At 43.7% G+C, this 25,639-nt stretch overlaps 1 protein-coding gene across 3 annotated transcripts in view; it reads left to right on the top strand.

Moving 5' to 3' along the window:
- The window catches only part of Ncam1 (neural cell adhesion molecule 1), a 295,967-nt gene that overhangs the window by 253,344 nt on the left and 16,984 nt on the right, over positions 1 to 25,639 (top strand). For all 3 annotated transcript variants that reach the window (XM_071616709.1, XM_071616710.1, XM_071616711.1), the window contains 6 exons: positions 930 to 1,080; positions 1,446 to 1,630; positions 2,007 to 2,103; positions 2,424 to 2,594; positions 4,251 to 4,382; positions 23,791 to 23,915. In XM_071616709.1, the coding sequence (XP_071472810.1) occupies positions 930 to 1,080; positions 1,446 to 1,630; positions 2,007 to 2,103; positions 2,424 to 2,594; positions 4,251 to 4,382; positions 23,791 to 23,915 (861 nt within the window). The remainder of the gene's footprint in view (positions 1 to 929; positions 1,081 to 1,445; positions 1,631 to 2,006; positions 2,104 to 2,423; positions 2,595 to 4,250; positions 4,383 to 23,790; positions 23,916 to 25,639) is intronic.

The following is a 25,639-nucleotide window of genomic DNA, read 5'->3' on the forward strand; positions in this document are numbered from 1 at the left end:
CACTGAAATGAGGGTGACCCAGCCTTCAAGGAGTCTGACCCCTTCATCAGATTATCAGCTTTCTGGAGGATCTGGACTTGGGCCATATGCCTACACCCATTCAGAGACAGCAACCATTTTACTTAGAATGTCACGAGTTAAAAACCCTTGGAGATATCCCAGTATTCATTGCATTAGGATCATATGCTATTCTCTTGACTGATCACTGTCATTCCAGTGACTCAGGAAGCCAATAGCAGAATTAAGAACTAGAAAATGGAGACTATGGTGTCAAGGATCCCAGATCTGCCTGGGGCTCTCTTTATCACTCTTCTTAGAGAGGGGATCCTGTTACCCTCAATTCTATCTCGGCAGATCCTGAGCTTTGAATTGTTTGACTTTTTTTAATGGATAATTTCAGCTTTTAAGTATCCAGGAAATAGAGACATCTGCAGAGAATGGCTTTCTTGCATACGTTCTTTCAGTGAGCACATTTGAAGTTCCTATCTCATGAGCATGCACATAGGGCTGGAGGTGGGAAAACTGGAAGGAAAGATCAGGGATGCATATTTCCAGGATCTCCCAAGGCAAGGCCATTGCTGCTGAGATCTATGCTGGCCAGGGCCTTTGCCTCTATTTCACTCATCCCAAAGTAGTATTGTGGGACCTAGTCTGTCCTTGCCCCAAACCAATCTTGGCACACAGTTCAGGTCATTTGACATAATCAAGTCCCATTTCCTGTTTTGGATACACCAAAGTTCCCATGGTGCTCACGGAACATCCCCCATTAGGTAATACCTAAAGTCAGACTTAAATGTTGGCCCAGAGAGGAGAGAGGATGTGAGATTCATCATAGATAGGTGATGAACTAGTCTCCTATAGCTATAGCTATAGCTGCATGGCCCTCTGCCTTGTCTCGGACTCTGATGCTCCCCTTTCCCTCCTGGCAGACTCTGGACGGGCACATGGTGGTTCGCAGCCATGCCCGCGTGTCATCCCTGACCCTGAAGAGCATCCAGTACACAGATGCTGGAGAGTACATCTGCACTGCCAGCAACACCATCGGCCAGGACTCCCAGTCCATGTACCTTGAAGTGCAATGTGAGGAATAACTGGGGAAAGACTTGGGGGTGGGGAAGAGCCCTTCAGGGTCAGGATGAGAGAGGGAAATAGTACCCAGGACCTAAGCTTACCCCGTGAGCTCTGCTATGTTCCCTGGCCCCTTTCAGAGTTCTGTCCTAAAGCCACCTGCCACACACCATCCCTAGACTTCTTACAAGCCTTCTGTGTGCTCTGAGGCTTCCTATGCAGTGCATGTGCACAGGAATACTGACGTGATCCTGACCTATCCTATACCATGTGCTAGGTCTGCTTCAAAGCATGCCTATCTTCCTAGTACCAGGAGACAGAATGGGGGGCTCCAAGATAGTGGTGGTCACCCTGATAGTCATTGTCATTTATTGCAGATTCCCCCAAGCTACAGGGCCCTGTGGCTGTGTACACTTGGGAGGGGAACCAGGTGAATATCACCTGTGAGGTTTTTGCCTACCCCAGTGCTACAATCTCCTGGTTCCGAGATGGCCAGTTACTGCCAAGCTCCAACTTTAGCAATATCAAGATCTACAACACTCCCTCTGCCAGCTATCTGGAGGTAAGTAGGAAGGGGCAAAGGGTTGTATAGACTAGGCTGTTTGATGATGGGTAGGCTTTTGGATGCAACTCACGTTTTCTCACTTCTCTGGCACATCCTGAACTGGAGAGCCATTGGCTGGAGAAGAAATAGCCTCACCCCTGGTCACCTTTCTCAACTGCACCTGTGTGCTCCATGTAGCTAGACTGGGACTGGGGCCTGGAAAAAAACCTCTCCCATGATCCATGGGCTCTTCTCCTGTCTTATTCAAGGGTGGGCTGGTACTAATGATTTGTGCTTTACTAGTTCTATTCTTGTCTAATTCAGTAAGTAAAGATCTGCATCTGTGGCCATTTCATGGTACCCTTGTAACCCTAAAGGCTCCTTCCTTCTAAAGGTGACCCCAGACTCTGAAAATGATTTTGGAAATTACAACTGTACTGCAGTGAACCGCATCGGACAAGAGTCCTTGGAATTCATCCTTGTTCAAGCAGGTAAGTGCCTCTCGTGGTGGCTTCCACACTGCCCATACCCTTATCAGGGTAACCAGGATACTTCAAGAATACCAGTCTAGTGGGGTAAAGAAAGCCAAGGCCAACAAAGCCAGATGATCAGGAAGCAACTGGAGGTGTAAGGATCTAAATATGAGATGTACAGAGAGAGAATCATAGATGAAGGGGGTCGAGAGGACAGAAAACAGGTGACAGGATTCCTAAGAGTGAGCAGAAATAAGAGAGACATGCTTTGAAATTGGAAGTTGTGGTCCTGGGCCAAACTGGGCTCACCTGGGTCTCCATATGTGTCCTCTCCACAGATACCCCATCTTCACCATCCATCGACCAGGTGGAGCCATACTCCAGCACAGCACAGGTGCAGTTTGATGAGCCAGAGGCCACAGGTGGAGTGCCCATCCTCAAATACAAGGCTGAATGGAGAGCACTGGGAGAAGAAGCATGGCATGTCAAGTGGTATGATGCCAAAGAAGGTGAGTCAGAGCCGTGGCTTCTCCTGTAGAGGTGTATGGCCCCTGCTACTCCATCCGGGGGCACACACTTGCCCCCAGCATTCTCCAAGTCCTGCCTTGCCTGCCCATTTGAGTCAGTGGCACGCCACTCTTACCTACTGAAGCATGCCAGATGTCACCACCTGCCGTCCCATCTGGGGTCCTGCGGAATTAGGAACTGTCCCGCCCAGAATGAGGTCATGGTCATATCTCAATAGAGAATTGCTGGCCCTCAGAGCTTAGTTCTCATGACCCTGCCAGGACGAATGAGGTCATCTTGGTGGCATTCCAGGCAGAAACCCTGCGTGGGTGCTGAGCACAACCACATGAGTGCACTGCACTCCTGCTCTGCTTATGGACTTCAGGGTCTCTACCTGACACTGGCCAGTCCTATGTGGGTGTCTGTACCTAGGGAGTGTCATGTAATTATGATAATAACCAAATAAGCAGAGCCAGGGAGACAAATGTGCTCCAAAATCAATTCTATGGTATCTTTCCAAGCTAAAGATGAAGAAAATGACCCCCGGGCTACTGCAATTTAAAGGTCTGAGCCCATCCATTTGAAGATGGAATATATTTACATCTCAATCCCCCTTTTGGGATTGAATTGAGAGAGCTCAGTGAAATCTCTTGTGTTTCTGTAGGAATGTGTAGTCCTAGTCTGGTGTGTGGAAACTGGTGTGGAAATGGGAATGGACTGGCATATCAAGTGTCACAGCCTTTCAGAGATGAGGCCCATTGCACTTTTACTGAGATTAGTTCCGCCATGAAGCTCCATCACACTGTCAGCCTGTGGGGATGGTGGGGGTGGGGGTGGGGGGACTGACAGGAATTACTGTGTAACCAGGATTGGAGAAGAAAACAGTCCTTTTAGCTTCCTAACTTCACTCTGAAATCTTATACTGCCTCTGTGGCAGTTTGGTCCCATGTTACAATGGATGCCAGGCTTTTTAAAAATGTCTTTCTTTTAGACATCAGTTCTAGGTTTTTGACTTATTATGGTAGAATATACATAACGTAAATTTACATTTGACCATTTTTAAGTGTGTATAATTCAGTAGCATGAAGTCTTCTCCACTGTCCAGCTTCAGACCTTTCTGTCATTCCAAACTGAAACTTTTTACCCAGTGAACACTACCTCCCCTTTACCCCTCCTCCCTCCAGTCCCTGATGGCCACCCTTCTACTTTCCCTCTCTGGGTAGCTGATTATCTTCATTACCTTATAGAAGTGGAATCATACAATATTTGTCCCTTCTCATGTCTCCGTATCTCATTTAACATGATATGAGATTCACCCACGTTATGCCATGTCTCAGATTTTCATCCCTTTTTTAAAGCTGAACAACATCCTATTATCCATCTTTACCACATTTCATTTATCCAATCATCCATCTGTGACCGGTCATTGGGGTTGTTTTCTAAGCTTTGGCTGTTGTGAGGACTGCTGCTGTGAACATGGGTGTGCAGGTATCTATTTGAGTCCCTGATTTCATAAATGTATCCGCCCAGAAGCTGAACTGCTGAATCAAGTGACAGTTCTGTTCACCTTTGTGATGACCTGCCAGACTGTTCTCCATAGCTTCATGTCACCAGGAGGCTTCTACTCTTTTGTGATCCATCCCTTCTTCTCACAACAGCCAACATGGAGGGCATCGTCACCATCGTGGGCCTGAAGCCTGAGACGACATATGAGGTGCGGCTGGCGGCCCTCAATGGCAAGGGGCTGGGAGAGATCAGCGCAGCCTCCGGGTTCAAGACACAGCCAGTCCGTAAGTAAAGCCAGCTGCCCTGCCTCTTCCCCATGCCCACCTTCTTCTTGGGGACCCTGAGCTGGCCTGGTTTACAAGATAGCCTTTATCTTTCAGATCCCTCTGCTCATGGAGGCCCCAAATCTTAGTTCTCTAGCTCTCAGTGATGGCTGACACACTCCTTTCATCCTCTTTCTCAAAGGGGCTGGGGACACTTCCCTAGTAGTTGGTCCAGCTTGATAGAATAATAGCCAGGCATGGTGAGAGTGGGAGGGGGGTACCACGGACATGGTAATGGACGAGAGTGGGGAGAATACCAGCAGTATGTGTGGAGGAATTTGGGAGATCTGCTTTTTGACACAGGGCCAAAGAGCCCCTAAGCACCCTGTGACTTTAAAGAAGGAGATAGAGTGACAGTTCATATAATCCTTGGTGGGATTTTTGATGCAGTAGAGATATTAAATCACATGTAGGACATGTGAGCAGGAGCCAAATCCCAGCTATGCAGAAGGGGAGAGGACGGCCATGACCCTGACTCTTCTGCTCTTCGCCCTCCCCCTCCCTCCCCTATCCAGAGCATTCCTCGTGGTCTCCCTCCTCACAGGCCCTTTCCAGAGAGCTGCTTCTCCTGGTTCTGTGCAGGGCATCTCTGTATCCTGCCATCATTCCCTCTTTCCTTAAATCATGCCTGCCAGCTTTGCCCTCACTTCCCATAGCAGCCAGACTCTGGTCAAGCCCTGCTCTGGCACACTCTGCTACAGACCAGAGCTGCTGCCCTGCAGGGCTCCTGAGTCTGTCCAGCTGAAGAAGAAGCTGTAGAACCTGATTCCTGAGTGGCCACAGAGCTCTCTGGGCTCTCCCTGGCCCCTGGATTCAAAATGCACCTGGCAGAATCCTTTGCTTCTGCCTTGGAAGCCATGGGCCTGCAAAGGGACCCCCTCGCCTCTTCCCAGAAGTAGAAAAGGCTGTCTCATTCCTTCTGCAGGGATTGCTTCTTTCTGCATTTTGAAATAATTTGATAATTTGAGTTTCCAGCTCCATGTGCTCTGCGGATTCTGTTCATTTCTTTTACATCTTATTTTTTTTTCCTTGGGTCTGTCTCTTGGCTTTTCTTTTCGTCTGTGTTCCATCCATGGGAAATGCAGATAGCCCTCCTCCACGTAAGTGCCTCTTCATACCTCATTACCTGTTTCCATAGTGTTAACATCTGCTAGTCTTAGTTCTTAATTTAGTTCTGGTCCCTTTTTTGTCCCCTAGAGGCTGAAGTAGATGATACTGTCTGGGCCCTAACCACACTGACCTTAGTCTAGTTGTACCTTTGTTAACGTCTGTAGGTGACTCCAAGAGGCTAACACTCTTCCTGTTTTAGAGCATGCAACTTCTGTGTCTTTTGAAATTGTATATATTTATTAATTTTTGTGTGTGATGATCACCCTGTGGCAAAGATAACGTTTGCTGAGCCAAGCATGGCGAAAGTCTGCAGATGGTCCCTGAACAACACATAGTAGCACCACCTCGCCTGTAGCCAGGATTCCAGAAAAGTGACCACAGTCTCATCAGACCACTACTCGAAAATCCCTTCAAGGGAGAAAGACCTGGAAAGAATTTTCACACCCTAATCATGGAAGCCATGAACATAGGACACAGGGAGCAGAGTAACAGAGAGCTAGTCTGCTGCAGTGGGGAGTGGAACTGTGCTCTGACCCGCTTGGTCTGCGTAGACACCCTCACACGTCACTTCATTAAGGCTTGGATCTTTTTTCCTAGACTGATCTCTCAGAGCAATGGTGAGAAGTTGTATCAGAAAGACCCAGAAAGAAAGGTATTCAGGAAGTGGCATACTCTTTTCATAAAAAGCTGTTGGCTCCTGAAAGGCACTCAGGGAAACATATCTTTTTAAATGTATTCAGAAATATTGCAGCAACAGCAAAAACTAAGTAGCTCAGTGTGGGTGTTAGATTTTGAGCAAGTGCTAAATCTCCTATCTCAGCCAAGTTGATGTCTGAATGCACCAGCTGGGGGTGGGGAGGGAAGCATCAGAGTGGGAAATGAAGTTGTCAGGTAGGTCTCGCAGCTGTATGCCCTGGGCTGTCAGCTATGCCCGAAACGAGTTCAGAAGGGGCAGCTCTGGGTGGGAGAGCTCCTTTCTCCTGGATCCCTAAATTGGCCCTCCATTGGTCTTTCAAATGCACCTTTGCATTGCTTCTCCTCTGTGTGTGATCAATTAATGAGTGCCAGCTTTGTTACATTGAAGAGGGGAAGGCTGGGATGAGGCCTGCTGATGAATTTCTCACCAATAACTGGAGTCTCAGTACTGAATTAAGAGTAATTGTGTTTTGGACTTCAAAAGCCACAGTGGTTTTCATTCATTATCACCTCAGACCTTCTAAACACGAATTTTTAAATAGCGGAGGCTATTTCTAAAGTCAGTAGGAAAAGGTAAAGGTTTAACTAAAATTTTTAGTTTTCTTTCTTAATTTTTTTAAAGGAGCTCTCTCAGCCTCATCATTTGTTGTCTGGTAGTATGAAAATGGATAATTAATCAAGACTCCAAGAATCCCTTTGGAGGATGGTGGCATCATCTCGCCATTCTAAGTAAATGGTGGACAATACCCCAGCACTGGCACAGAAGTCGTTGTTCTCAATCAGATGAAGTTATGGTTTAGAGAATTAAAAAGCAAACTTCTTTTGGATAATTAGAAGCAGGCATAGCCTTACAAGTTGAGGGTGCCTTTCTTCAAGACATTTAGCAGGGTGAGGTGATGAACATGTGGGAACATCACACTCTCACTGCAGAGACTTTTCTATAGTCTTTCCTTGCACCCCCTTTCCCTGCTAAGATTCCCAGAGGTATTGTTGTGAAAACTTAGCCCCAGGCCTGTCCTGAGAAAGGATACCATCCTGAAAGAATGATACCTCCGCTGTGATAAACTCCCTTTTTAGGAACTAGGAAGGACCTTCTCTGAATTCTGATTCCCACAAGGAAGGCACAAAGGTTGCCTGAAAGTATTCAAACAGAATCACCAACCTTTTAGTCGTGTGCTTGCATGGAACCTAAAAACTAATGGCTTTGGTTTCTGATGCTGGCTCATCTCAATCACTAACAGTGCACCCCTATCTTGTAAGACTGTAAGGGTACAGGGGAACCCCATGACTTTGAAGTTGGGTCTTGAGTGCACCCTCAGCCCCAAAGAAGAGAAAGCACAAAGCCAATAAGGGCTGGCATGCTGGCAGATGTGTTGGCTGCCAGACCCCTGGGTTGGGAGGTGTAGTTAAGGTCAATGTTCAGCATTAACTCATCACTTGAAGTTCATTGAGATATCTCAATAATGGGGTTGCCTTCTTGGCTCCTTAATAGACTTGTCCACATTCAGGGCCATGGATATATCAAAGCGAGGGAAGAGCAGGTCAAGCTAGCAAAAGTCATAAATACATGAAGGCCTCCTGCTTCCAAGCTGCTAGATAGAAAGCATGGCTTACCAGTTTGGAGGTTTCTTTGTATGCAGTTCAGAAATGTGTATGAAGGTAGTGAGGAAGCTACACATAAAACTCTAACCTGGGAAAATGTTCCCATTTCACATATTTTTAAGCCAAATGTCTGTATCGTGTCAAGAGACTCAGATGGAAAGCTTATAACCACTGTTTGCCTTGGGAGAAGCTGCTTTCCTGTCAGAACTACCTAGAAATTATTATGAATCATTTTCTCCATGACTGAACAACACATTTGGAGAATTTCATTGCCTGAATGTTACCTCTTAATTGGCCTGTGGACCATGAAGCAAGATAGACTATTTCTTTCAGGGTATAGAGACTGCATAGGAGTCTCTACTTTTTAAGAGGCATCTCAAGATGCCTTTTGTTTTCATGTGTTGTCCCCAAGTTGGCACATGCAAATATACATGAAATGCATTGTACTATATGTGATTGAAGCAGGTAAAATGCCATTCCTTTACCAGAATAATACTAACAATTATACAAATGAGATTTATATATATATATATATATATATATATATATATATATATATATATATATATATATATATAGAGAGAGAGAGAGAGAGAGAGAGAGAGAGAGAGAGAGAGAATTAGAGATATATTTTTGCCTGAATGAACCAATGAACCAGATCATTCAGTCATGACAGGTTAGCAGCCTGCCTTGCTCTGATCCCAGTGGTACTGTACTCTCTTGGTTTAATCTGGTGTCCATCTGAAAGGTAAACTATGGGCATTCCGGCAATGTTGCTGATGTGTTGATGCTTTTCCAAAATTCCATCTAGCTCTCAAAGGGAACTTTGTCTTGAGACAAATTCTGACTATTTGCCAGTGAAAAACTAAAGACCCATTCAGTGTCCCCATATCTTGGATGCACAACTGCTAACCATCCTTCATGCAAAAAGTTGGTTAGTATTACTCGTTTAGCCCAGTCTCAACCTTCCCTTTCTCTGGATTGCAAGAAAAACACTGAACATTATTGTCATCACTTTCTATTGCGATATCAAAATAGTCACATTCTATAGGGAGTTTTCTGGAGGAGAGTGGTGTTTTTAGTATCATCTATATGAACTTCAACCAGTCATTAAGTAGAACAAGCATCTCCATTCATTTAGTTATTAAAATTAGAGAGTGAGGCATGTAGGTTTTACTCTAAGTATGTGCCATATATATAAATATGTACCCATGTATAAACCCATGTAGAATGTGACTTAAAAAACTGGAGTCTTTGTCTCCTCTAAATGTTTACCTTAAACTGAGGTCCAGGTTCAACTTTCCTGCTGTCCCTCTGATCCCGTGGAGGCAGCTGGTCCTGCTGAATTGGCTATTCATTTTCAGCCTGGATTTGAGGTCTGCGGCTGCTCCTGGCTCCCTTACCTGAACAGCAAGTTTGGCAGGCGCTCAGGTTCATGGTTTGAAGTTAGGGAGCACCCTGCTCTGCTGGTCTGTTGGCCACCTGTTCCAAGCATGGTGTTTTCCTTCCCAACTTTAATTTGCTTCAGTTCCTCATACTGACACCCCAGGATTGCCTCTTCCGGTTTTCACTCATTGTCTATGTACTTCCATGATCTGTTTTCCCCTTTTTTGTTTGTTTTTTTATTCACCATTATTTTTCTTTCTTTAGCGGCTCCAGCTAGCTCTTCTACCCTTGTTCCATTGTCTTCACCAGCTAGTGAGTATTGTTTTCTTCATCCATCTCTCTGCATGTTGCTTTCTACCAGCCTCCACCCTCTGCTTACTGTTATGTTTTTGACCAGGTGATAATTCAACTCTGTTGGCAAAAGGCCTCATCAGGTTATAGGGAAGCAAATAGAAAGAGAAACAGACACAGAGTCTCTCTTACCTCCCAAAGGGGAGAACATTGCTCTGGACAGGAAACTCTGCAGACAGACTCCCTAAGGCTGCCACAGCCAGACCTCTCCTCCAGAATTCCCAGTGAGCCAGACCAAAGCTGGTATTTTGGAGAAGCCAAAAGAATTTACAAAGAAAAATATCTGCTCTGCAGGGTCGTACAAAATTCTTTGAGGTGCTGTGTTTTACCTTTTATTTTAATTGGCATAGTTGGACTCACACATTGAAATTAGATAGTGAAGCCTACAGCTTTTGCTTTATCCATAAATGCATATATTTCTCATAAATATTTGTTGGAAAATAAACAGTGTTTGCATGCAGGTGTGACTGGCAGTAGGTGATTAGGCAAATTATTTAACCCTTTGCAAGTGAGTCTTGATTTTCTCCCTCTCTAAAATGTAATTTTTTGTGGTCAGCCTCCATCCATCCCCCTAAAGTAAGCAGCAAACATCAAAGCATTCATCAATCTCTGCTTTGCCCACCTGATCAGTACCACTGGCCCAGCAAGAATAGCAACTGGTCAGCCTCAGGCTGTGCCACTGGCTGAGTCTGACTCATGTCCAGGCATGTCATTTTGCTTCTCTGATCTTTTGTTCCTTTGGATCCCCACGAGTAGAGAGAGCTCTGGGCCTCCTACTCTGGAGTTTTGAGCCTAGTTGGGGGGGGGGGGGGAAGGGGGGAGGGGGCAGAGGAAAGTGAGACACCAGCTGAGCAAGTACAGGGTGGGATGCCAGCATGGACTCAGAGCAGCACACAGCAGCAGGTACACAGGCAGGGTGGCCCTGCCCAGCTGGCTTTCTTCTCCCTGGTACAGCAGAAGCCACTGACGTTTGGGCTCAGCCTCAAAAGGTGGCTCAAGCTCCAAGCTCAGATGCCCTCTGTTCTCTTTTTGACTCAGAAACATGCGCGGTGCCATCCCAGGCAGTGTGCTATAGCAGAAGGAGTGCAGGCCTTGGAAACACAAATCCCAATCTGCTCTTTCTGCCTACAGCTCCACAACTTCTGATAAGTCACTCAAACTCCCCAAATCTCAGGATTGTCATCTCTAAAATGAAGGGCGGATTCCACTTACCTTTCAGGTGTTTGTGTAAATTAAAGAAAAATGTAAAACATACAAAACTGAGTATCCAACTTGTAGCAGCTGAAATTGATAGTAAGAATAAATGGGGACCAGGCACAGTGGTGCACTCCTGTAATCCCAGCAGTTTGGGAGGATGAAAGGTAGGAGGATTGCAGGTTCAAAGCCAGCCTCAGCAATTTAGCAAGGCTATAAGCAACCTAGTAAGACTCTATCTCAAAATAAAAAGGGCTGGGGATGTGGCTCAGTGATTGAGCACCCTTGGGTTTAATCCTGGTACCAAAATAATAATAATAATAATAATAATAATTATTATTATTATTATTATTAATATTAAGAATAAATAAAAGGGGGTGTATTTTTTCCTTGCTGTGAGTCCTTTGTCAGCAAAATTTTGGAGAATCTTTTAAAAATATTTACATTAGTATTGATAAATTAGGGAAGAAGGGAGTGAAAGAATATCCCTTCATCATTTCTGTCTTTTCTTTATGATACCCATATATAAAATATATGTAGCCATTTACAGTGGTGCACACTGTAATCCCAGCCCTTGGGAGGCTGAAGCAGGATGATCATGGGTTCAAAGCCAGCGTTAGCAATATAGTGAGGCCCTAAGCAACTTGGTGAAACCCTGTCTCAAAATAAATATATAAAAATGGCTGGGGATGATGTGGCTTAGTGATTATGTGACCCTAGATTCAATCCCTGGTACCCCAAAAAAGAAGTTAAATTAAATTTTTAAATACATGTACACATACATGTGTATACATATAGACTTAAGATTTTATCTCCCTTCTCCCTTCACCTTTCTGTTACCCTCTCTGTCCTTCACATTTCATAGCAACCTGGCCTCTTCCTGCCCTTACATCCTCAGTACTGTCTAGTGAGTACAGAGCTGAGCTGAGCTCAGCTGCACCTCTGATTGCTGCTTGTTGGAGAGCCAGCTTCTGGGTTGCCATACTGCTTGGGTTTTTTTCCTTTTATTAAAAGCAATAGTTGTCAATGCATGGAGGCTTCTTGCCTAGAATGGTTTCCTAAGCATGCTATCTGCTTGGCCTCGGGAGCAAACCAAGCACCTTCAAAAGAACAGGGTGATTATTTGTAGAATGCTCTGTGCCTGAGGAGGCCTTTGCAAGTTGACTTTCACATTAAAAATAGAAAAGGATTAGGGAAACTCTGAGCAGACAAAGAACGCCAACTCCTTCCTAGCTTTTGTTGCCCACTCTGAAATACATACACATGCGCATGCACACAAGCGCACACTAATGTAGAAATCCCAAACGACTGAGAAAGAGGAAAGAAATAGGAGGAAGTAGCTGCTTAGAGGAAGGTGGAGAGTGGTGCAGAGAAGGAAGGAGTCGCCTCTGACAGCATGGCTGCCTTTGTCTCACTGTGCAGAGTACACTCTGAGGAAGTGAGCCAGAGCGCCTTCCTTCTGTCTCTTGCAGGCTTCCTCTGCAGTTCTAGAAAATGAAGGACCTGGACCGAAGAAACCTAACCCAGGCTCCCTCTGGGTTGAAAATCCAGATGAAAGTGCTGCAATTCAACCCTTGACAGTAGAGTTAAGAGCCTGACCATATGTTTTTTTTCCCATTGTGTAAAGATGACACTGATCACCACTGTACAAGTTCCAAGCTGGCCTTTAGGTGCTCTAAAATGAAGCCGGATATGTTGAAGACCTACATCCTCTGGCTAGGCTACAGGAGTGTATGCGCTTGTTTGTAGTGTTTAAACACCGAAGCTAAATGGAGGTTTCAAGTTTTACAATATTTCTGGGTGTGCGCGTGCGCGCGCGTGCGCGCGCGCGCACACACACACACACACACAAAGATACATCCCATTCAGCCCGAGTCAGAGGGAAAGGGCAGAAAGCAGGTATGCACAGTACAGCTCCTGCTCCCTGGGCCAAGGCTTCTGAGACATTGAACAGAGAAGAAAAGGGTTTCCTGGTTCTGTGTGATGCATGAAATGGTTCTTTTTTCTACTGCAGAACACAGCTAAGAGTCTGCTTTCTTGGTGTTCCCTTCGTGTGTGTGCTGTGATGAATTTTAATTCCTGATGCTTTTGAGGTTTCATTTTGTCAGCAGAGCAGAGTGGGTGACAATGAGCTGTGGGTTTAATTCGGATGATGAGGTTTCTTTGTTGGTGGTTGTTTTCTTTTTGCGTTTGGTAAAGGAATGCAGTTAATAGCACCCTTTCTTCTACAGTGTCCCTCCTGGCCTTTTGCAGTCTGGTGCAGTATGTGTCCCTATTCCCCCCCTTACACACAGTAGGAGAAAGCTGTGTGTGATGTATTTGCACACCTGTGTCATAGTTAACGCATCTCCCTGTTGCTTGGTCTTCTCTATCAGTGAAATGCAACCTTGATTCCAGACTCTTCCTAAAGAAGGAATGAAGTATTTCTCCCCTGTCATGTTTAGTTTTTAAACAACCATTGCCGCCCACAGACAAAATGCTTAGTTGTGACATTCAAAGGAAGAAAGTTTGAATCTGTTTTATTTTGGACCACTTGTCTACTGACCCAAATCATAGGTTCCAGTGGATCCTGAGATAAAGTAGAGGCAGCCACAATTGGGCGGTGGCCTATATTTAGCATGGACAGACTCCTCCCCAGCAAGACAAAATGTAGCGCCTCTGACTTGCAGTGGAACTAACAGCAAAGTAGCTATAAGCAGGCAAAACTCCATCCATCATCAATCAGTAAGGGTGAAAATAAATAACATCTCCTATTTTTGCATGTGTGTGTATATTCACTTATAATTATGAGTGAATAAAAGTATCCTAAATAAAATTCAAAGAGAAACTTTGGGCACCTGTAGGACACCATCGGTGGAAACCAAGGACAATAAGAAGTGCACATTCTGGTAGTTTACATTGGCAGGCCATACAGAACTTGGTTAAATAATTTCTCTCTGATTATTTCTAACCAGCTGTGTGCCTCTTGCAAAAAGGTATAGATCTCCCTCTTCCCCCTTAGCTTCAACTTGCAGTAACCAAATCTTCCCCAAGCCTGTGAAAGTTGAGATGGGAAACCCAAAATGCCTTTTCAGAGGTCAAGATCCTTCAGTCCCAAATTGGAATGGAGGACACAACACAGAACTGAAAGGAAGAGAGATGAATCCAAATGAGAAGATTATTGTTTATTTGACAGTAGAATATTTTTTGACATATTATTATACACACATGGACATATTATACATACACCTTCCCATTCTTCTGGTTGTATATGATGTGGAATTACATTGGTTGTATATTCGTATATGAACATAGGGAAGTATTTTTCTTACATTGTGAATATCACATTCACTTTCTATCCGTGCAGCCTAATGTCTGGAGATATAACTTCATCCACATGCTGTCAGGCATTTGTTTAATGCCAGGTTCTCAGCTCACTGAGCCAGAGGTTCAATTCCTCCAGGTTAGTGTTGACAGAGCCATTCCCTGATGGCTGCCAGAAGGAAATCCATTCCCTGATATGCTCTGGCCTTTTCCTTTGTATGTGTCTTGACCTTGGGGAGTCTTAGCAGAGGTCAGGAAATTGTGGGTATGCAGGTAGGGAAGCCAGACCAGACCCTCAAAGCCAGCATCTCTGGGCTGTATCCACCCAGCCCCATTCAGCCTTTGTTCCCTCCCCCTGTTAACAAGTGGAAACCTGAAATGACCTCTCTTAATTTAATGCGATCTTTTGTTCTTCCAGGGCTTAGAGTCTTCACCTTAAGAATCTCAGGACTTTACCTTGATGGCCCTTGGCTTATTTCATCACCTTTGTTTCCCAAGGATGCTGAGACATTTCTGGAGTCTGTGAATAATGACTTGATTTTATTCTTTTCCTTTAACAGTCTCCTGGATTGACTTTGACATCTGGGTCCTGACAGAAACACCTCCCCATTTCAGAACAAGTGTTCATGTTCCTTAGTGTGTATTAATATGCAGTGTTGCAGCTGTATCTAATGCTTATTGGTGTTGTTAACCAAATGCTCTTTATGATTTATTATTTTCCTATTTCTGGGCAGTTTTACTGTCCTCCCAATGTTTCTTAAATATGCTGCTAATTTAATTTGATTTCTCCTTTTATTTAGTCTGTGATTTTGTTGTTGATTTTTCTCCCTACCCATTGTTTACATCAGTTTTTAATTTTTTTGTATTTTCCATGTGACCTCCTCCACTTTCCTTTCAACCAATCATGTGCGTGCGTATCATGTGACTTTGTCATGTGGCTTGCATGGTGCTGATGATGTCGTCCACGCTGGTGAACAGAAGGTAAAACTCTTTATTCTGATTAGTGAAATAAATCTGGGACCACAGCCTGGCACCAAGGGTCCACTCATTTCTTTCCACTTCAGATATCCTAAAAGAAGCCACTTGAGAGCTTTCCTCTTGTTCTCAATTCACACCCAGAATTCATCATTCCTTACAACTGTCCAAAGCGGCAATTAGATAACGTGACTGTCTTTGGTTTAATATTTTGCTTCAAGACATTTGGTCACACCAGCTGCTCTCTAAGGAAAGCCACGTTAGCCACAGTACAGTTTGCAAACTTGAATTTTTACCAGAGAGTTCATAAAAAATATTTTCCAGAAACATGTTTGTAATTAGCCCTATAGCATTGTTATTTAACTTTATATCCAGAAGTTCTATACCCCACCATTGTTCTAAAATTAATCACAATCCCATGAAAATGTTTGCAATCTTGAAGTGAGGCAGAGAGAAATACTCCATTGCAAAGGTTATATTTGTTCAGAACCAGTGAGAGTGCTTCATACAATTCATGCAAATTGAGGACTTTCTGAAATAGGAATTTGCATTAGAGCAGTTTGGCTGTGATTACTGAGGTGTCACTTTTCAAGAGTGGCCCTCCCCCAGGCAGGGGGGACAAATCAAGCAAAAGTCACTTGGCAATTACCATGACTGGAGATCTCCGTGTAATCAAGAAGCACATGATTGACCCTTGCAGCAAAGGAAATAAAATTATAGCCTAATTAAGCACATAGCGGTGACAAAATAATTAGTTAATATTGTGCCTGTCACAACCTCGTTAAAAACATTTCTCACTTACCATAAAGAGAGAAGAAGGAAGCCTCTGCTCACAGCTTCCCTAACTAAAATTGAACGCCTGTTCAGAACCTGCCCTGGGAGTCAAATGCATCCCCCTCTCCTAACTGAACATTTTTACTTCACATCACACCCTGAGATACATACAGGCTGCATTGATCACAAAAGCAAAACTAACACCAATAACCACCCAGTGTGCCCGTGCATGCAAGGGGTTCTCCCGTTGGACCTCACTTCTCTGAGAACTGATTGGGCGACATCCACACAGTCAAAACCATCAACAGCTCGTCTCGCATGTTTTTTGTTCCCTGTCTCTTCTATGTCATGCTCCCCACATGTGTTAGCCCTATGTATTTTCCCTCTCCTTCATCCTACATCTACTATCTACCATCTCTGAGGACTTCTGCTTTGTAGGTATGGCAGCTTAGCCCTGCTCTAGTCCCATTTACAACCAGGCTCCTGAACTTGCACAGAAGCCACCCTTGTTTCCAAAAAGAACCGTTTGATATTTACATCATAGGAAATATGGTGGGAACATCCCCAGAAGGACACCTGATGCTGTACACAGTAAGATTTGACCTACCTTCAAAAATTATCTTGATCTGTCAGTCATAGGGCAGAGAATACTGGAAACTTAAGATTTTCTAAACTCAAGTTCCACCCAAAATACTATAGTTTTAGTACTTCCCTAAAGTTGGCAACCAGCAGGAGCAGAATTCTTTCAAACTTGTGGTGACTGCTCAGTGACTGATTATATTACTCAGCTTTTCATTGCTGTGATCAGAATATTCAATAAGAACCACTTAGCAAAGGAAAAGATTATTTTGACTCATGGTTTCAGAGGTTTAGTCTATGGTCGGCCAAATGCATTGCTCTTGGCCCAAGATAAAGCAGAACATCATGGAAGAAGATCATGGAGGAAGAAAGCTGCTCATCTCATGGCTGCCAGGAAGCAGAGATCACAGGGAAGAACCCCCTCGAGGCATACCCCAGTGACCCACCTTCTCCAACTGCTCCCCACCTGCCTACAATTACTCCCAGTCAGTTCATTCAAACAAAGATGGACTGACTAGGTTACAGCTTTCATAATCTAGTCATTTCACCTCCAAAAATTTCTGCATTAGTGTGGGAGTTTTGGGGGGACACCTCATATCCAAACCATACATTGATGCTCTGGAAAAAGATCTGGCCCTTCCCACTGAGATGCTAATTGTGAGCAGATGCTGGATATTGGCTTTGGGACTCCTTCACTTATGTTTTAAAACAGGTTTAGTCATTTCTGTGAAATGCTATGATTCAGAATGAAGCAAAGCACAACATTAAAATAGAAACTTATTTACTCCTCCAAAGAGAGAACTCTTTTAAACGTTTAAACAAAACAAGAAATATTAGAAGATGTTTTCTATAGTTGTCCTAGATGCATGCCTTAGCAGTGATCTTGGCCATCAGTAAAAACTGTGATCAGTATTAAAAAAAAAAAAATCACTGAGAGCCTTATGGGATCCTAAAGCTATCATTACCCCTCATCAAACTATGTTCCCATCCATGACCGATCCTCTCCTGCCATCTGCAAGGGTCAGGAATTTCTCAGGAGAGCCACCAGCAGCAGTAGGAAGTGGCCTTTAATAATAAAGTTTAAGGGAATACAGAGATCAGGACAATTAAAATTTACAGAGGAGATAAATAAACCCTTGTGAAGGACAGTTATCACTTCCTTTCCCTGAAATTTACTAAGCACTGAAGATGAATTAGACCTGAATTCAAAAATTTTGAGCTGGAGGTTTTTCTCACATCAGGGAGTTATATACCCAACAATGGATGAAATCCAGGGTTCTCTATCCACCCTCTCTCCATACCCACATAAAAAACTTGCCTAGGATGCACTTAATATATGCTGCATGCTCCATCCACCTTTAAGTTCAATTGGACAGTGTTTATGGAGTCCAGCAGCACTGAATGAATAAGGTAGGTAAAACAGGGACTGTCCACCATCCTCCATGGTTAGGTGGCTCCTGAGCCTTCAGGGCTTGGGTGTGGAGGCTTATGACAGATAAAGCATGGGCAACTGTAATAGGATGGCAGAAGTCAGTTTTCAATGTTCCACGGAGAAGTTTATTCTGCCATCATTGCCTCATGTAACTACAGGACTTCCAGTGACTCCCAGAGCCATGATTCTGTCCATCAGTTGCTGAGGACTGGATGTAACTGGGACTCCCCTGCCTTCCCCAGCCAGCATGTGTGCGATGCAAAGCCTCCTGCACCCCTTCTGTCACGTACTGCATGTTGAGCATGGCTCCCTCCCCATCCATTCATAATGATCTTTTTTTTTTTTCTTTAGCTACTGACACTGACTTGGAAATGCTGATTCTGATGAACTAAACTCTTTTAACACCTACTCTTCCTTCTTAGATTGAAAACATCACTAACCATCCCTTCCACACCCTCCTTTATTTTTTTACAGCTGTGTGTCTGGATGGCCACGGTCTCTGGCAGGTGGACACAGACTTTTCACCAGGGTTTCTGTTCTAATTGCCTTTATTTCTAAGGATTCCCCACACTGGTGGCTCCCAGGGTAGAGAGTTAGTGGGAACAGTCTGAAGGAGGAGGCAGCAATGTATCAGCCCAAATCCTGTGGGCAGAGACTGAGGCCAGAGCTGGCTTTGGCAGCCAGTTCCCCTAGGATTACCAGCATGAGGGTGGGAACATTATTAAGAAGGTTCGTTCTTCTTAATAACCCATCTAATGTCCATGAGATGCTGTTGAAAATGTGCACCAACTCCCCACACCACCCTGCGGCCGCGGAGGCAGGAGCCAAGTTAATTGTTGGTGATAGTTATTTCTGTCGTAACTTCCTCAGCCTGGATCAGCCCCATAACCACAAGCCATACCTTCATGGTCATATTTTCTTTTTAGGATGATGAAAAAAAAGGTAATTGATCAATTAATCTGTTGGTGTTTTCATGACACCCACGAGAAGGGAATTGGTGTTTTTGTGGTTCTGTCTGTCAGAGCTCATTTGTCCATGCTTGGCTTGTACTTTGTGCTGCCATGTGCCACCCCACCTCCAGCACATTCACCATTCCTAAGAAAACCAGAGCTGAAAAGGATTTATGGGCCAGGTGCTTCCATGAGCTCAGTCCCGGAGAACTAAGCATCCTTTCTCTGTAGAACCTGGGGAACTGGCCACGTCGGTACCCATATGTTCTGTATCCTGGCCTCCCCTGGAACCAGGAGCTAGGATGACAGAGTCAGGTCACTTAGCACAAGCCTATCCTTAATCCTGGAGAGGAGATAGGACACCTGACCCCAGAGGCCAGATTTGGGGGGAACAATACTGAAGGCAAATGGATACCTATCCTTAGCATGGTCAGTCTGCTCTTTCGGACTGTCAGAAAGCCAGGTAGGTTACCAAGAGAGAATCATGTGGACCCAAGAACGTGTGCAACTTGGATCTCACATTCATTTGCGTTATATCTACAACTAAGAGCTGTTTTCAGGAAAGACAATTGGTGGTCTAATAAATCTAAATCCCAGTTCCCCAAAGTAATTTGCTCATCTCTTAAGGACCTATCAATAACTGCTTGATGAAATTGTAATGTTTCTGAGTTGGAAGAAATGGAATAGACTTAGGCTTCATATCTGAATAGCTAAATCGTACATTTTGGGCTTTTTAAAAGCAAATAATAAAAACAGTTTTACACAAGTTGCAAATTGCTTATAAGAAAGAACCAACCAAAGGAGACAGGAGTCAGGATAAACAAAATGAACATTATTTTTAATGTATGACAAGGTTGTTTGATGGTAACAATAAGAGATTTTAATGCAAGCTCTACATCCATCACTGGTTTAACACTCAAACCGGGAGGGACAGAAAATAAAGTGGACGAGTAGAGAACAGATCAAGCCTTCTGGAAGATAGCTGTTTGGCACCTCGGCATTTAATGCAAAATGTATAGCTCTTGGTGCTTCAGCTTCTTTGAGTCAAAAACAGAATAGTGTTTCATTTTAAATTTAACAAAAGCTTCTCAACACCCTATACTATGTATCATCTCTGCTGTGGGATTCATAAATCCAGCAGTAGTTCCTAACCCCATGGCTCCTGCTAATAGGAAGAAGGGCCTGAAGCAGACTCAGATTTAAGAGCAGAGAAGCCCAGTAATTACAAAGGAGGAACCTACAATCTGCATGGCCAGAAATATACATTTCAATTATGGTTTCTAGAGGGAATTTCATAAAACTGCCTATGATATATCTGATAGTGTGTGCTTCTATGGCACATTCTTTTTTTTCTTGAGCTGGTTATTCACATCCTGCTAGAAAATACTAGAACTGCCCAGTATTTCATATTTGCTATCGTCAAGGTTTATTTTTAGGGTACTGCTACTTTCATCTTTGCATAAAATATTTGGGGGGAAATTTTGAGTCATAGCTGAAGCTAAATTCAAAGGATATAATTAACCCCAGGGGTCTTGTCAGAACAACCTGCCTATTGCTGCTGAATTGCAAACCAACATTTACAAATAATTGCCATATTGGTTTTGCTGAAATTGCCCATAATGATTTCAATCACAGCAGCCACCCTAGAACCTTAGGACCCTTTAAATCATTTCTTCTGCTAATGTATTCAGTTAAGCAATGAGTCTCCTGAATGCTGGGTTCTCACTGCTTCTGCAGTGACTCCTTCCCTGTCAAGCCTGGCTTTGTGCAGATTGCTTAGGAAAGGCTTTTTAACCCCATTTCTAACCTTTAAGAAATGTGGATGGTGGTAAACATTTGAAGATGAATTAGACAACTGAGTAAACAATTGCTTTATCCAAATTTTACTGTACTTACAGCAAGTTATAGAGCCACAAAGTCTATCAAAATCTCGATGATGTTAGTTGAAAATGATCTTCCTGTAGGAATACTGTCAGAGGAAGGGTTATGTTTAAGTCCAAGAGTCTCATGATTTTTTTAAAAGATCATAACTATGTTCTTTCATTTACCTAGCAAAAGCATATCTTATCTTTAAGACTTCATTGCCAGACAGTCTACCTGGTATCTAGTAGACACACAGTACATATTTGGTGAATAAATTGTGTGGGAAAATCACTCTAAATAATACACCTAAAAATTATACGATAGAAAATTCTTAAAATTCTATGAGAAAACAATACACATCTGACTAACATGGTAGTCACTCAGATAAAATGGTAGCAAATTATAGTGTTCTAACTATAGTAAATGTTAGAACTTTAACTGTGGCACAGTTTTTAGGGGCTTTTCTTGTGATTCCAATAATATTTTTTTTTCTGAAACAAATCCAGACATGAGAGAGTTTCTTCTTGTGGGCCATTGGATTCTGCAAGCATTCCTTGGAGAGATTTTTTTTGTTCATGTATCTTTAAAGAGGCTTGGGATTCTCTTTTCAAAGATAGAACATTTTTGAGAAAAGTTTTCAAAAATTGTACAGCAAAAGTTGACAACTTTGTGCCTTAGAGATATAGAATTGTCAATCTTAGGGTATATCTCCCTAAAATTGGCTGAAGGCATATATCATAGGTTCATTTTTTCATGGTGTTGTAATAGCAGAGGCGTAGTTGGGAGATCACTCTAGTGCGGTGACCCTGTCACAGTGTCACCACGTGGCAGAGCCGGAAGGAACCCTAGTATTCCATCCAGTGGCCACATGCTGCAGACATGCAAAAAGTGGTAACCTGGCTATGACATCACAGCTCCCGGGAAGCAGAGTTCAGAGAAGGCATCTCATGGTATTGACTCAGCCTTGAAAACCCACACTACTCCATTCCATGAGGAAAGAGTGAGATGCATCAGGCAAAGCAGCCCCCAGAAACTCATTTTTGAGTGGTCCCAAGGAGTCCCTGGGGGAGCATGTGGTCCTTGCCTAGTTGATGTGTTAGAAGGGTCACTGACACTGCCTGATAGAAATCACCTCCTTCCTAAAGGCAGATACACCATCCAACACACAGCATGTTGCAATTAAGGTACATTTCCCATCAGTCAGGGTCACCATCCATCCTAGCTTGCCTGGGCCTGAGGGGTTTCCTGGGATGTCAAACTTGCAGTGGTAAAACCTGGAATGTTCCAGTCTAACTGTGATAAGAAGGTTACCCTAATTAAGTCAGAGAAAGGAATCTACCAAGTTCTACGGTGTCTCCTCCTTTCATTGGTTCAACATTGTAGAATCTACACAGAGCTCCTGCCTACTCTAAAACAGACTCTACTTTGAGCTTCTTTTGACACTGGACACTTACAATGATGTAGACATACCTAAATTAGCATCTAAGATTTAGAAAAGTCTACATACCTTGATTTACCTAAACTAAATGTCTACATATTTTCCACTGAGTAGTTTGAGTGGTAGATAGTGGCTGAAAATCAGGATAATTTTTGCTTGAAGCCCATTTATTTTGGTAATCCTGTCTTCATTTTCCTTTAATTCCTTCTTGTAGAAAACAAATAATAAACACAACTTTTCCTAAACATCCCTAGACATCAAGACTGTATATCCTTCCTGCTGCAGGTGTTATTTGTCCCTGTCACTGTCGTTGCTCAAACCTAACCGTGCACCCAAGTCACCAAATGAGAGTCTGCATTTCTAACAAGTTCCAGGTGATATGCGCGCTGCTGGCCTGATGTGCTAAATAGCGAGGCTTTATGTTAGCTCTCTACAGCTCCTCCTTGTATCAAAGGGAGGAGGCTCACAAAGTAGCTGGGCAAGGAGGCCAAGCTAAACACTGCCTCTGCCAGCAGCCCGCTCCCACAGGGCCAGTGGTACAGAGTGGGGTGATGAGGTCCACAGCCTAGTGACAGCCTTTTCCTGGCTCTTCTATCATGTTTGTGATTGTTTTCCTGGCCAGACAGAGGGACTCACCCATAAGGTTACTATTGCATAGCTTCCCCCAAGCCTCCTCTCTGAGCTCAAGAGATAATAATGGAGGTGGCTCCTCCCAGTAAGTGCAGGATTCCCAAGTGTGTTGAATCTTAATTGTTACTCTTGATATCAGATAATCTCTCACCTGTTGCTTTCAGCATACACTAACAAAATAGTTTCTCTCAAAGTAAATCCGCGTCTTAGAGAAGAGCCATCCTAGCCCTGGTAGTTTTTCACATTCAAGTTCATCTTTCTTCTCAAACTCGGATTCATAGCGCCTCAGTCTGAGCAAGCATATACTACACATAAAGAAAAACATTGACTTTTTTCCTTTTCTGTTGAGCAGCGCTAAAACCAATTTCTTTCTCTCCCCTCTCACAAAGAGAAAGTACTTTAATGACTGTTGCTTTAATACATTGAAGTGCTGAGGATTATCACTCACTCAGTTGAGCCATAAATGCCGTATAGTTACAGGAAACTTGCCTGTGGCAGTTTGTGCTTTATTTAATCATAACTGGAAACTTATTTTTCTAAATGATTCTAAACAATAAAATTTAATTCATGAAAAGCTAGTCACAAGAATGTAACAGCATTCAATCCCATTGGATCAAACCCTTGGGCCTTTGGGGTGAGTGATGTACCCGAGGGAAAAACTGGACTGTTTTGAAAAATAATTCTATGGGTGTAACTTTTCTGCTCAAACACTTACATTTTCCCATATTTCAGGCTGTCCATCAAGATGTGCCAGGCTCATAAAAATTATATCTGCAGTGTGAGAGCAGCTGAAAGGAAATGAAAGTAGCAGTGAGAGAGACAGGAAAACCCTGTTAGTAAAACAGAGTGCTGGTAGGGAGAGTGTTACCCAGCACATTTACAAAAGACACACTCCCTTTGAGCTACAACTGAGTGATGCAACTAAGTGGAACTTGGAGGTTTTGTATTATTGTGTTTTAATCATTCAATTTGTGAAAAAGCAAGAAAAGTGCCCAGCCTTCCCCTCCCATCCCTATATCCCATTCTGATGGATCTGATTATCATTCTGTGGACCAAAATTTCATGTGAATTCACTGGCTGTTTCAGGGGAGCCCAGTGCACCTAAACTCGAAGGGCAGATGGGAGAGGACGGGAACTCTATTAAGGTGAACTTGATCAAGCAGGACGACGGCGGCTCCCCCATCAGACACTATCTGGTCAAGTACCGAGCGGTGAGTAGCCTTCTACCCCAGACTCTACCCCATCCCTGCATCACTGACACCTGCCTTGTCCTTTGAAGGGACAACCATGTGAAGCCCAGGTAGGCTGGAGTGAGACAGTTCTTGTACTGTGCCCTATGGCTGACTCATGGGCACTTGAGGATTTAAAATTCACAGGGTTTTAAATCCTAAGACCATCTGGAACTGTTAGACCATCGGACCATTTGAAAACACTTAAAATGATTGTGGTGTTGACAGACCCACACCATGATTGGTTTTCCTGGTTCTTAAATTTTTCTATAAAGTTATGTAAAGGCGTGTTCTCTGCACAAAAACCCTGTGAAGCGGGACTTGAAATTTTCCTCACTGTACAGGTGAAGTAACCAGAGCTGCATCAGAAGCTGGAGGTCTTACCCAGCTGGGTGAGCTGGAATTTGAATTCAGGCTCAAGTAACTGATGAGCCTGGGCTCTTACCCCTGCCTGAAGCTGCCTTAAGATCCTAAGCCTGCACCGTTCCCTTCCCCTGCTCTTTGGCTCTAAGCCTCTTCTTTTGTCTTGCTCATCACTCATCTAAGATGTCCAGCATTCCACCTTTCACCCCCAGCCTCTCCAAATCCAACGATGCTTGTTCATCATCAACCACAAGAGTTGCTAAGAGATGTTAAGAAGTCTCTGGGCATTGGGAACAGCCTGTTGCTAGAGTTTCTTAGCAATAGAAAATAATGAGCCAGAGAGCAGCTTCCTTTCTTCAAGTTGCCCAAGTAAGGCTTTTTCCAGGAAGTTGGCTTCCTCTCTCTGTCGTGTGATCAGCCCCTGAGGTGGAAGTGACATTTGGGTCATTAGCTAGTTAGGCTTCTAGAGAGTTGGTCCAGCACAGAGCCTTCCAGGCACTCCTCTCAGCCAGTGGGCAGGCTGTCAATGCAGCCCTGCTTCCCACTTAATTTCTAAGTCATGCCGGGGTGATCTGATATAGCAGGGGAAAACTCAGTTGACCTTTTAAGGCCCAGCCCAGAGGGACCACAGAATGAGAGGTCTGTATGCTTCCTCAGGGCAGAGAAGGATGCCAAGACCAGGCAGGTCTTTGCACACTCCACTGGAAGCAGATGGACTGGTAGGATGGACTGCCTCTGGCCATTGTTAAGCTAATGTGGCCCAGTAGACAGAGCATGGGTTTTAGAGCCAGACAGGCAAGGCATCCAGTTTCCGCTTTACCACGTACCAGCATAAGACCTGACTAGGTCACCCAATCTTCCAAAACCTCCATTAGTTCACCTGCAAAATGGGGATAGAATAACTTACCAAGTTGTAAAGATTCACAATATTGTCTACAAAGAACCTGAAGTATGGGTGGCACTTGGAAGCCTCTATAAATGGTAGCTGCAGTTTCTGCTAAGATGCAGGCTCCAGCTAGAAGTTTCTCCCACAAGAGGCCACCTCCAGGGCCAGCCATCATAACTCTGTTAGAAAGACAACCAACCGGAGTAAAACTCCCGAGCTATTTTAGATTTCAGTAATGTTAACCACCCTCTCCCTTTCACTTCAAAACTTATTGTTTGCTAACTATTATCATGTATTATTAATATGTATTATATAACATAATGTTTGCTTTATTGAATATTTGCTTTGTAGTCGGGTTGTCTCTTCTGTAATGATGTTTGCTGAGGAAGACAGAGAAAGAAGAGTACAGACAGACGGCTCAATTTTTTTGTTTTAAATGAAAACAGGACCCCGTAGT

The sequence above is a fragment of the Marmota flaviventris genome, chromosome 9 (genome assembly GCF_047511675.1).
Source record: "Marmota flaviventris isolate mMarFla1 chromosome 9, mMarFla1.hap1, whole genome shotgun sequence".
NCBI lineage: Eukaryota > Metazoa > Chordata > Mammalia > Rodentia > Sciuridae > Marmota > Marmota flaviventris.